Source organism: Salvelinus alpinus, chromosome 15 (assembly GCF_045679555.1).
Source record: "Salvelinus alpinus chromosome 15, SLU_Salpinus.1, whole genome shotgun sequence".
Lineage (NCBI taxonomy): Eukaryota > Metazoa > Chordata > Actinopteri > Salmoniformes > Salmonidae > Salvelinus > Salvelinus alpinus.
Window position 1 is genome coordinate 53,450,750 of NC_092100.1, and position 14,237 is coordinate 53,464,986.

At 42.1% G+C, this 14,237-nt stretch overlaps 1 protein-coding gene across 1 annotated transcript in view; it reads right to left on the reverse strand.

Annotated features, from left to right (window-relative positions):
* LOC139540329 (transmembrane protein 263-B-like) overlaps nucleotides 1-12,967 on the reverse strand; it is a 51,731-nt gene extending 38,764 nt beyond the window's left edge. The window contains exons 1-2 of the mRNA XM_071344079.1: nucleotides 12,772-12,967; nucleotides 11,892-12,003 (exon numbers count right to left, since the gene is read on the reverse strand). Coding sequence (XP_071200180.1) covers nucleotides 11,892-12,003; nucleotides 12,772-12,777 — 118 coding nt within the window. The 5' untranslated portion in view covers nucleotides 12,778-12,967. The remainder of the gene's footprint in view (nucleotides 1-11,891; nucleotides 12,004-12,771) is intronic.
* Between the last annotated feature and the right edge of the window lie 1,270 nt (nucleotides 12,968-14,237).

The following is a 14,237-nucleotide window of genomic DNA, read 5'->3' on the forward strand; positions in this document are numbered from 1 at the left end:
GACAGCAAATGTTGTTTTCGTCATTTTCTTAAAATGTCTCGCTTGCTCCTAAAAGCATGTAGCATCTGACAAGACTCCCAGGGGAGGAATGAGTTAACAGCAATACAGAGATATGAAAAACCACTAAAGAAATACCTCTTTGCAGTCAAATGGGATACAAATAAGGGTTGAGGGGTATCCAGATATTCATACCGTCATACCGGGATATATGGTATTACTGGAAGTGCACACAAAAGGCGCTATTTATTTTGATGCACAAAACTTTTTAGGCAACAGAGATCTTGATCCAGGGAAGGGATTGATTGTCTCTGCTGTAAAACAAAGAAGCTTGATCTTACCATCTAGCAAGTTAGCAAACCAAATGCATAACTGGAGCCCTGAACTGGACATCATTTATTTGGCACATCTTAGATCGTTAACTTATAGTTATAAGCAGTGGCGTAGCACGCACCCCCGCAGCGCCCTCATGGGGGTATTTCTGGATGATAAACCAGGATGCAGTTGTGTTCTATTTGTTCCTTCCCTGGGATAATACTCAACTAGCTCTCGCAGTCTCATGTCAGAATTAGACAATGCCCATCCGTGTTTCTCAAACGGGCAAAAAAAAATGGCGAAGTTGTTGCAAATGTCAAATTTCAAAGTGTTTAAGATTAAGTTTAGGCATTAACTCAGAATGGTTAAGGTAAGGGTTAAGGTTTGGGATAGGCTTAAAACGTAAACCTCAAAAAACAACTTTCTATCACTGGATTCAAACTTGCAACCTTTGGAATCCGAGGCAGATGCTTACGCACTTTCACCATCCCTGTCCACAACACCTGAGCAAAACAGAAACCTCTGCTTCCCCGTCATCTCCCGACGTCCTCAGAAATGGATGGACGTTGAATACTGACTTGTATCACAGGTGACCTGGCTGTAATACTGTATTCACCAATGTTAATGTAGGCCTAGCCACACTTGTATGCCAATGGTGTGTTCCATACTTGAATGGGGGAGACGAGTGATATTGTTATAATGTAGGGCAGATGTCCAAACAGAATTCTGACCTCTGAGTGTGTGTGTGTGCGTGCATGCATGCGCTTTGGGTCCTCTTCCCTAAGCTCTAGCATCCTGTTCGGCCCATCCCCCAAATGCTTGTTCACATTTTCTCAACGTTCTCCGAAAAACCTTTCACAGAAATTCACACTTCTACTCATTACAAAACATTTCATTTAACTTCACACTGTTCAGTGTATAAAAGAATACTGCATAGAATGGCTGATTTGCTCATATTTGCAAAGGCCTACCTGTGATTTGGCTGGAGGAATGGGAGGAAGGAATATACATGCAAAATGATCTGCATGTCATTGTGTCAGTAATAGGAAAACACTGCATGAAACCTTCTTTACTCTTCAGTTAACAGACATACACTCTCCTTCCCTTTCGCACGCACGCACGCACGCACGCACGCACGCACGCACGCACAGCACACACACGCACACACACACCACTCTCCATCTCCCACAAACACACACACTGCTGTATGTAAAATGTGTATGTAAAATGTATATGTAAAATGTATGTATATGTAGCAGAAAAGCTGTAACAAAACAAAGATATTTGTCCCCCGAAGAGGGGGGGTGGTGGAGGGGTTAATAATTTAAAATTTTTTTTTTAAAAACACACACACACACACACACACACACACACACACACACACACACACACACACACACACACACACACACACACACACACACACTGCTCCCAACTTCAGGCACCAAACAGAATGTAAGGAGCACACATACTTTCCTTCCCTTTCTCACAAACTCTCTTGGTCTCCTTCACTCCCATAAACACACACCACTCTCTATCTCCCACAAACACACACCACTCTCTATCTCCCACAAACACACACACTGCTCCCAACTTTAAACACGTTCGGCACCAAACACAATGTAAGGAGTACCAGAAGGAGATAGGTTTTTGATATAGTTTGGCCTATATGAATCCTACCTTTGAAGCACATTTCATGAGTAGCAGACCCTTTTCCTTTCTTCCTGTGCGAATCAAATTTGCCTAAACCTACTGTCAAGTTGCCAGGTTGTTAGCTAGGTAAATCAAATGTATTGGTTACATACACGTGTTTAGCAGATGTTATTGCGGGTGTAGCTAAATGTGCTTGTGCTTCTAGGTCCGACAGTGCAGAAATATCTAACAAGTAATATCACAACATATACCCAATACACACAAATCTAAGTAAGAAATGGAATTAAGAATAAATATATGGACGAGCAATGTCAGAGCTGTCACGGCCGTCGTAAGAACTGGACCAAAGCGCAGCACGGTGAGCGTACATATTCCTTTTATTAGGATGACGCAATCAAAACAATAAAAAATACATAAAACAACCGTGAAGCTTAAGGCTATGTGCCACAAACAAAGTTAACTTCCCACCCTGAAAGGAGGGAAAAGGGCTACCTAAGTATGGTTCCCAATCAGAGACAACGGTAGACAGCTGTCCCTGATTGAGAACCATACCCGGCCAAAACATAGAAATAAAGAAACCTAGAAAACAAAACATAGAATGCCCACCCCAAATCACACCCTGACCAAACCAAATAGAGACATAAAAAGGCTCTCTAAGGTCAGGGCGTGACAAGAGCGGCATAGACTAAGAAACAGTGTCACACCCTGATCTGTTTCACCTGTCTTTGGGCTTATCTCCACCCCCCCTCCAGGTGTCGCCCATCTTCCCCATTATCCCCAGTGTACTTATACCTGTGTTCTCTGTTTGTCTGTTGCAGTTCGTTGTGTTTCGTCAAGCCTATCAGCGTTTTTTCCCGTGCTCCTGGCTGTCTCTAGTTCCTGTTTTCTAGCTTTCCTGGTTTTTGACCATTCTGCCTGCCCTGACCCTGAGCCTGCCTGTCGTTCTGTTCCTTGTTATACCACCCTGGATTACTGACCTTTGCCTGCCCTGACCCTGAGCCTGCCTGCCATTCTGTATCTCTCGGACTACTGACCTCTGCCTGCCCCCTGACCTGTCGTTTGCCTGCCCCCGTTTTTGGAATAAACTTTTGTTACTTCGAAACTGTATGCATCTGGGTCCCCTGAGCTTTGACATACAGTAGAGTAGTATAGAATACAGTGCATACAGTTGAAGTTGGAAGTTTACATACACTTCGGTTGGAGTCATTAAAACTCGTTTTACAACCACTCCACACATTTCTTGTTAAGTCGGTTAGGACATCTACTTTGTGCATGACACAAGTAATTTTTACAACAGTTGTTTACAGACAGATTATTTCACTTATAATTCACTGTATCACAATTCCAGTCGGTCAGAAGTTTACATACACTAAGTTTACAGTGCCTTTAAACAGCTTGGAAAATTCCATAAAATGATGTCATGGATTTAGAAGCTTCTGATAGGCTAATTGACATCATTTGAGTCAATTGGAGTTGTACCTGTAGATGTATTTCAAGGCCTACCTTCAAACTCAGTGCCTCTTTGCTTGACATCATGGGAAAATCAAAAGAAATCAGCCAGTCTGGTTCATCCTTGGCAGCAAATTCCAAACACCTGAAGGTACCACGTTCATCTGTACAAACAATAGTACGCAAGTATAAACACCATGGGACCACGCAGCCGTCATACCGCTCAGGAAGGAGACGCCTTCTGTCTCCTAGAGATGAACGTACTTTGGTGCGAAAAGTGCAAATCAATCCCAGAACAACAGCAAAGGACCTTGTGAAGATGCGGGAGGAAACAGGTACAAAAGTATCTATATCCACAGTAAAAACGAGTCCTATATCGACATAACCTGAAAGGCCGCTCAACAAGCAAGAAGACACTGCTCCAAAACCGCCATAAAAAAGCCAGACTACGGTTTGCAACTGCATATGGGGACAAAGATCATACTTTTTGGAGAAATGTCCTCTGGTCTGATGAAAAAAAATTAGAACTGTTTGGCCATAATGACCATCGTTATGTTTGGAGGAAAAAGGAGGATGCTTGCAAGCCGAAGACCACCATCCCAACCGTGAAGCACGGGGGTGGCAGCATCATGTTGTGGGGGTGCTTTGCTGCAGGAGGGACTGGTGCACTTCACAAAATAGATGGCATCATGAAGGGGGGAAATTATGTGGATATATCGAAGCAACATCTCAAGACATCAGTCAGGAAGTTAAAGCTTGGTCGCAAATGGGTCTTCCAAATGGACAATGACCCCAAGCATACTTCCAAAGTTGTGGCAAAATGGCTTAAGGACAACAAAGTCAAGGTAATGGAGTGGCCATCACAAAGCCCTGACCTCAATCCTATTAAAAATGTGTGGGCAGAACTGAAAAAACGTGTGCGAGCAAGGAGGCCTACAAACCTGACTCAGTTACACCAGCTCTGTCAGGAGGAATGGGCCAAAATTCACCCAACTTATTGTGGGAAGCTTGTGGAAGGCTACCTGAAACGTTTGACCCAAGTTAAACAATTTAAAGGCAATGCTACCAAATACTAATTGAGTGTATGTAAACTTCTGACCCACTGGGAATGTGATGAAAGAAATAAAAGCTATAAATCATTCTCTCTACTATTATTCTGACATTTTACATTCTTAAAATAAAGTGGTGATCCTAACTGACCTAAAACAGGGCATTTTTACTGGGATTAAACATCAGGAATTGTGAAAAACTGAGTTTAAATGTATTTGGCTAAGGTGTATGTAAACTTCCGACTTCAACTGTGCATATGAGACGAGTAATGCAAGATACGTAAACATTATTAAAGTGACATTATTAAAGTGACTAGTGTTCCATTCATTAAAGTGGCCAATGATTTCAAGTCTGTGTATATAGGCAGCAGCCTCTCTGTGCTGGTGATGGCTATAACAGTCTGATGGTCTTGAGATAGAAGATAACAAACAATGTGGTTCACTCATGTTTTCAAACGGCCCGCGACATGGTTTGTGAAATTATATAAAATGCGCACAAATCCCAATAGAAAGTAGAAAAAGCATCTCTGGTAATATGGTTCATATACAACAGTTTAGGCTAGAGACAAGCCGTTTTATTTGCTGTAAAGCTGCAAGCATGCCATTCCCCCTCTGACACGCAGATGCTGCATGACATCTGTGCTCTTGGTTATAACAGGCGATGAAATGATACAATGCATCAACATTGCTCGCTTTGCGCGCTGCTCGAATGTAACAAATGTACAAATCTAAGTCTGCATCCCCGCTCGCCATCACTGCTAAATTATATATTTTTCAAACTGACTGGAGGAATAGTTGCGCGTGAAGAGCGGACGGAGAGAAGCAGGTGAATAAAAGGCGTTGCATGGTCAATCCGATCTCTGCATTGGCCGTGCAGCATTTACAGTGATATGGCCTCTGCAGAAGTTGGGCATTCATACTTATTGCGCTTCGCGGAGCAGCGCAGAGCTGTTGAGTAGAGCCGTTGTGAAGGAAGTTGTGAAGGAGTGAGTTTGTGTTTATACAGGACCCCCCCCCCCCCTACCGTCAACCTATCTTGTCAATGGGGAGCACTCTGCATTTTTACAACATTTGGGAGGCGCCCAGCAATGAGGTACAGAGCTCAATTTGGCATGCCACCAGAGGCTCCGCAATTGCGTCACACCCTCCCGAGTTTGGACTCCCGAGTGGCGCAGCGGTCCAAGGCACTGCATCTCAGTGCAAGAGGAGTCACTACAGTCCCTGGTTCGAATCCAGGCTGTATCACATCCGGCCGTGATTGGGAGTCCCATAGGGCGGCGCACAATTGGCCCAGCATCGTCCGGGTTTGGCCGGGGTAGGCCGTCATTGTAAATAAGATGTTTTTCTTAACTGACTTGTTAAATAAAGAAAAAAAAAGAAAAATACAGAGCATACAACCAGATTTTCGGTTCACGCATAAATTAGCTTTGAGGGCTGGTAGGGGATGCAGCTAGCTGATTACAGCTGTGGATATTATTGGACCTACCCAAACAAGCCACTAGTGGCTGTTGCTGAAATTCAACTGAATTTATAAACAAAACGGACTTAATTCAAGTTTTATAACAGGCGCCAGCAGGTTCATTAGATCAGTAGGGCTGGAAAAAGTCAGTAGTATCATTTGAAACGGTACTACGGTACTCTAAAATGTTGGTATCGTAAGTATCATGACATTTTGGCACCGTGATATTAACGTGGTACAGGTCTACAGTGCACAACACTACTCGGGCCAGTCGGTAAATCCAACTAGCAGTCAGACGAGAGATGTCGATCGTGAGTGATGGACCGAGGAGCTTTCTCCTCACCCAACAGTACGGCACTTCAGAATGACAGTGCATTTTATGCCCAGATAACCATTTCCAATGAGCTGACAACACATAGAGGTGACACAAATTGGAAGTGAGGTTTTCCTGGAAGCAGGAAGAAATGGCACCCTATTCCCTATGTCGTGCACTACATTTGACCAGAACCCTATGGCTATATACAGTCCAGTGTAGGGAATATGGGTGCCATTTTGGATACAGACACATTGTGGATGGAGACAGTTCCAGATGGCATCCACACAGAACTTTCACACAATCACAGGGTTTGACAATAACAGACAGGGTCTATCTATGGAGTATAGCCTTAGGAACTAGAAATCATCTATCTGTGAGCACTATGTTTGCTTTGAGTGTGTGTGTGTGTGTGTGTGTGTGTGTGTGTGTGTGTGTGTGTGTGTGTGTGTGTGTGTGTGTGTGTGCACGCCGCGTGCGTGCGTGCGTTTCCTGCTCATTAACACAGAAAGGTTTAGTCTTCCCCCCGACTCTTCCTGTGTTAGAGATGGATACGCGCGTACACACACACACACTTCACTGTGTTGGATATGGATACACTCACAGCAGCATGAAGGCTGTAAAGTACGAGCAACAACAACAACATAACCCATAGCCCCTCCATTACAAGACAAAGTGATCAACTTCTGCTTGATTATATTATTATGAAAACGTTAATGGCTCTATCATTTACAAAAATTACTGATGATAATCACAGCAAGCATCAAACCCTCATTTAAAGCAACCCGAGTGTCACGGTATAACCTTTCAGAGCCACGCGAGTGTGTTTACGAATATAGCCTATGCCAGTATTACTGGGATAAGATCAAGGCTGTGAATCTGTGATGCCTGGGAGTGAGGAGTGAGTCATGCAGAAGGCTGGAGATTAGAGGTGTTCTACTAGTCAGAAGCGAAGCAGAGACACAGGTGGACAGGCTGTTGGGATAGGACTTTGGGGGAGTAGTGTATACACACACACACACACACACACACACACACACACACAGTGTTGCTGAGAGCTCAGCTGTGTGGCAGTCCATCCATCACAGTTACACAGCACATCACCGTCCTCCCCTGATGTGTACTGGATCTGTCAGCATGATGGAGCAGCCTAGACTGCACCAGCAAACAGGACAGGAGAAACAGGGACAAAAAGTCAATAAAACTTCATTTGGTCCTATTAATAACTCGTAACAGATGGAATTCTAGCCGATACCCTTCGGGAGCAACTTTGGTGAGAAGTTATGACAAGGAACAAACAAGCACTGTGATTTTGGCTTTTCTGATGTGCAGGTTGTGTTGTGGTGGCTTCTACTGGCGATACAGTATGCGGCTGTCAATCGTGAGAGTGACTGACTCTAGTTGCTTTGTAAATAATTGCCGACGGATTTTCAAATGGGTATATAGTACTCATACTGTAGAAGAACCTCAAACGCACACGGACACCTCCAAACTTCACATTCCATGGAGTCCTTGAGCTGCAGTGAACTATATAATTGGCCAAGAAGATTCATTCCATGCCTGTCATGGTTACTGTTCACAATTGCATCCAATAAAAAAATATAAAAAATAAAAAATAATATTCAATCTGATATGCATTATAATGGCAACCACTGTAAATAATCAAGCCTCATGTATAGTCTAGGCCTTTCTATGACTGGAACGATATCCTTGATATCACTCTACCTGGTCAGTTGCACAACTGAATGCATTCAACCAAAATGTGTCTTCCGCATTTAACCCAACCCCTTTGATTCAGGGAGGTGAGGAGGGCTGCCTTAATCAACGTCCACGTCATCGGCGCCCGAGCAGCAGTTGTGGTTGGGGTTTAACTGCCTTGCTCATGGGCAGAACAGTAGATTTCTTTTTCACCTTGCATGCTCTGGGATTCGAACGAGTGACTTTTTGGTTGCTGGCCCAATGCTCTTAACCGCTAGGCTACCTGCCGCCCCATTCCACAGATGAGTTCTTAGGGTAGGCCTACTCTGTTTACACTGACTGCTTCTGATTGTGTTTTAACATGGCACAGTATATCCTGTTGGGCATTTTCTGTTATAATCCTGTTTGTTTGGGTCCAGAGAATACAGATTTGTACTGGGTCTTAGACTAACTCTCAACTGCAGCAGGGTAGAATGGAAAACTGGTCAAGTAGAAAATCACATTAAGTCCCTCTCCTCCCAAGAAAGACGTACATTTACCTCACAGGCTCTTTCTGAAATTACAGTGGAAAAGACCTTGAAAGAAATATTAATTTCAACTCTTGCAGACTGAACGATGAGTGAAACATGACTCCTTGCTGGGAGATTGTGAAGCACTGAAATTGATAGGATGTAGAAAACAGTTCATATTCACAAGGTAACTTTAGGGATATAAAGTAGCCTAGTTAGCGTACCAGGCATGTACAGGAACCTGCAATTAAAATACCCATACCAAGCTCATAACAGCTGGCATGCAAATGCACTACTTTCAACATTGGATTAAAGCCATAAGCAATTTTTTAAATTGGGTGGTTCGAGCCCTGAATTGTGATTGGCTGAAAGCCGTGATACTGTATAACTGATCGTATACTATGGGTATGACAAAATATTTATTTTTACTGTTCTAATTACGTTTGTAACCAGCTTATAATAGCAATGAGACACCCAACAACTCCACGTTGTGTCGTGTGCATAAGAGCAGTCCTTAGCTGTGGTATATTGGCCATATACCACACCCCCTCGGGCCTTATTACTTAATTATGCCCTAATACCGACTGATCACCACATGCAATGCATTCGGAAAGTATTCAGGTGACGCAACAATAAAATACACATTTACAATAGGCCTATATCTAAAAAAACATACAGACAAATTATATACAGTCCATTCGGAAAGTATTCAGACCCCTTGACTTTTCCCTAATTTTGTTAGGTTACAGCCTTATTCTAAAACGTATTAAATATGTTCTTTCCCCTCATCAATCTAAACACAATAACCCATAATGACAACGCAAAAACAGGTTTTTAGAAATGTTTGCAAGTTCACAAAAAACAAAACTGGAAATATCACATTTACATAATAAGTATTCAGACCCTTTACTCAGTACTTTGTTGAAGCACCTTTGGCAGCGATTACAGCCTCGTCTTCTTGGATATGACGCGACAAGCTTGGCACACCTGTATTGCAAATCATCTGCAAATCATCTAAAGCTCTGTCAGTCTGGATATGGAGCGTCGCTGCACAGCTATTTTCAGAGATGTTTGATCGGGTTTAGGTCCGGGCTCTGACTGGGCCACTCAAGAACATTCAGAGACTTGTCCCGAAGCCACTCCTGCGTTGTGTTGGCTGTGTGCTTAGGGTTGTTGTCCTGTTGGAAGGTAAACCTTCTCCCCAGTCTGAGGTCCTGAGTGCTCTGGAGCAGGTTTTCATCAAGGATCTCTCTGTACTTTGCTAATTTCATCTTTGCCTCGATCCTGACGAGAATCCCAGTTCCTGCCACTGAAAAACATCCCCACAGCATGATGCTGCCACCACCATGCTTCACCGTAGGGATGGTGCCAGGATTCCTCCAGACATGACGCTTGGCATTCAGGCCCAAGAGTTCAATCTTGGTTTCATCAGACCAGAAAATCTTGTTTCTCATGGTCTGAGAGTCTTTAGGTGCCTTTTTGCAAACTCCAAGCGGGCTGCCATGTGCCTTTTACTGAGGAGTGGCTTCCGTCTGTCCACTCTACCATAAAGGCCTGATTGCTGGAGTGCTGCAGAGATGATTGTCCTTCTGGAAGGTTCTCCCATCTCCACAGAGGAACTCTGGAGGTTTATCAGAGTGACCACTGGGTTCTTGGTAACCTCCCTAACCAACGCCCTTCTCCCACGATTGCTCAGTTTAACGGGGTGGCCAGCTCTAGGAAGTGTCTTGGTGGTTCCAAACTTTATCCATTTAAGAATGATGGAGGCCATAGTGCTCCTTTAATGACTTTCAATGCTGCAGACATTTTTTGGTACCCTTCCTCAGATCTGTGCCTCGAAACAATCCTGTCTCTGAGCTCTACGGACAATTCCTTCGACCTCATGGCTTGGTTTTTGCCCTAACATGCACTGTCAACTGTGGGACCTTACATAGACAGGTGTGTGCCTTTCCAAATCATGTCCAACCAATTGAATTTACCACAGGTGGACTCCAATCAAGTCGGATCTCAAGGATGATCAATGGAAACACGATGCACCTGAGATCAATTTCGAGTCTCATAGCAAAGGGTCTGAATACTTCTGTAAATAAGGTATTTCTGATTTTATTTTTAATACATTTGCAAAAAAAAACAGTTTTTGCTTTGTCATTATAGGGTATTGTGTGTAGATTGATGAAGAATTTTTATTTTATTTAATACATTTTAGAATAAGGCTGTAACATAACAAAATGTGGAAAAAGTCAAGCGGTCGGAATACATTCCAAATGCACTGTATAATAGCCTCCCAATCTGTCAATGCCTCTGTAAATTATAGCAACATGTTGTTCCAAATATGCCATAGTAAATGCTTTGGTGAGTCAGATTGCAGTTATTTACAGTCCTTGGCCAAAAATAGTGTTGTCTTTTCCAGGGAGAGAATTAACATAATCAAGGTGTTGTGTAGTGTCCATAAATTACATTAAAAAAGAGAGGCATAATACTTTTCTCAAAAACAAGATGAAGGCCGAATTTATATTCATATTCCATTTTATCTTTCCTAAAATGTACTAACCGATACAAGCTTTTTTTTGCACTAGGACCAATACACTTTTCACCTCAATGAGGTGAATAAGGACCCCATTTCTTTCCATTGAAGTTGAATATTAACAGGCACGATTAGGCTAGATATGATTGATGCAATGTGCCGGGACGAGACTGTGGAAGGCATCAGTGTGAGAGAAAGATGTATGTCTTCATCTTAACAGCAGACCTTGGTTCAAATACCTCATGCTGTGCGTTTAGGAACACATGGTTCTAGTGCGGAAAAATGGGTTGAATTAGGGGGTCAATTTGAAAATGTGAAGTAATGACTAATAACCTTATATAGCCTGTATAACCTGTAGCCTGTATAAGCGCCACACATCACAGATAGAGCCTAGATCTTAGGATATGGTTTCACTGCCACCTACTGTTTTATGCTCTAACATTAAATGATGTTTAAAACCTTCTGCTGGCCAATATGCCACTCTACAGGCCACTAGGCCACACTGCATCATCAGATACTGTATGATCAGATTGATACCCATGACCACAGGCTGAATGACAGAGCTGATGACTTGACTCTTTCCAACCAACAGATGGACGCCCTCTCCGAGCAAATACAAACGGTTGTTACAACCGTTCAAGAGTGGACATTCATTCATGTAAGCCAGGGCTCTCCAACCCTGTTCCTGGAAAGCTACTGTACTGTAGGTTTTCGCTCCAACCCTAATCTAGCGCACCGGATTCTAATAATTAGCTAGTTGGTAAGCTGAATCAGGTTATATCTAAGCTATATCTCTATAAAACATCAGTGTCAGAGATTGAATATAAATAATATCCCATGTTTCTAATGTTCACCAAGACAAAAACACACAATACTCTTTTTCGATATTTCAATAGTAAACTTAAACTGAGGACCATGACACTACCTTCAGGAGGTTCTTCGTGTAGATAAGGTGGAATTTCCTCGTTGTTGGAGTCGTCCACCGGTGTTGAACTGCTACTGCCTTCCTCCGCCACCTCGTGTTCATCGCTAGGGAGCTACAGGACAGGACAAGACGGTGTGAGAATTGCATCCACATAGGCATAACTGAATACATTACATTATATCAGACTGTTATATATCATATAGTTGTATTTACCAGTTCAGATGAGGACATCATTCATACAACATAAACAATAGTATGCAGTATGTCTATGGTGATAGTACCGGGATGAAATAAATAAATGTAGCATAAGAAAGTAAAAAAAAACAATAATAATAATAATATCAAGACTTTATGTTTGATATAAGAATATAAAACAATATAAAATAATAGAATAAAGAATGATGAGGTGGCTCTAGGCAAAAAATGATCCTATTACACTGACACACTTCATTGGCCAGACAATAGAGGCAGCTGGAATACTGTGACAGGATCATGTCAAAGTGGCTACTGTGTAATCATGTTTCTGTAACCAACATGAACACAAAGTAACCAGCAACATGTTCTGCAGCAGTGAAGTCACTACACACGTAGCAAACAGGTTCTTGTTTTTCCCCGACAGAGCATCACTACTAGCTACTGTAGTAGGCTATGCAGGGGGAGGGACTCTAGTGATGTCGTAGCTACACGATGTGCATTTTTCTTCTGTGTATGACGCCAACATTTGTACAATTATGTGATACGTCTGCAAGACAATTGCAATAAAAACAATGTTTTATTGATCTTTAATGCGAACAGCACAGATTTCCACACAATACCTGCATTTCAAAACCATTAACGTTAGCTTACGATTTCAACAAAAACAAAATCACCCCCTACTCACCTTCATCTTCTGCTAGCTAGAACCAGAAGACTGATCTCTTTCCGAATATTGCCAATTCCACCACACAAGTAAAACGAGCTAATAAATGTGAAGCAAAAAACACAAAAGGTGTTAAAATACCCATATAATGGGGACCAGAGATTAGTATTGAAAAATGTTGCAGTGTTTTGCTGTCAAAATAATAACCGGAAGTGACGTTGGGGATGTTTACTGAATTCTTCTTCTTTAACTTGTAATGATGATTTTCTGTCGCAAGGGGGTAGCATCGAGTCAAATAATTCAACGAGCAGCATAATGGTCCATTATTAAATCAAATCAAAGTTTACTTGTCGCGTACACAGTTTAGCAAATGTTATAACGGCGAAATGCTTATCTTACTACCTTCTAACAGTGCAGTAAAATGTCAAACAAGTGCACAAAAAATCCCAAACTACAAACACGAAATCAAGAAATGTTAGAACGAATCCAAATAACAATCCCAAGTAACTGTGTATCAGTAATACAAACACTGTATATGCATACGTACACTGAAAATATATACTAAGAATTATATATACAGTAGTATATATATTAGAATGAGCTATAGTACAGCTATGTCAAGAATCCAGTATATAAATACACAGTTTGTATAAACAGTGTATCAAACATGCAATGTACAGTAGAAGATATATACAAAGCTATGTTGAGAAATCAGCATAAAGGGAAAAGGGGGATACCTAATCAGTTGTACAACTGAATGCATTCAACTGAAATGTGACTTCCGCAGTTAACCCAACCCCTCTGAATCAGAGAGGTGCGGGGGGCTGCCATAATCGACATCCACGTCTTCGGATATAAACACACAGTGTGAAAAACAGTATTAAAGAAACAGGAAGTGTCCAGTGTGAATGTTTCTATATACATGGGACAGCAGCATTGGCTGTGTGTGGGTGTGAGTGTGTGTCTGCATATGTTGCGAGTATGGGCATACATGTGTGTGTTAGCGTACAGAAGCAGTCAAAAGTTTGAAAACACCTACTCATTCAAGGGTTTTCTTTATTTTGACTATTTTCTACAATGTAAAAGACATTTTAACTATGAAATCATGTAGTAACCAAAAAAGTGTTAAACAAATCAAAATATATGTCACGTTCAACCTAAATAGGATCCCCAATCAGAGACAACAATAAACAGCTGTCTCTGATTGGGAACCAATTCAGGCCACCATAGACCTATAATAACATAGACTAACAAACACCCCTAGATATACAAAAAACCCTAGACAGGCAAACAAGCATACCCACCCTCGTCAGACCCTGACCTGACCAAAATAATACAGAAAACATAGATAACTAAGGTCAGGGCGTGACAATATATAGCCAATAAGTAGCCATCCTTCACCTTGATGACAGCTTTGCACACTCTTGGCATTCTCTCAACCGCTTCATGAGGTAGTCATCTGGAATGCATTTCAATTAACAGGTGTG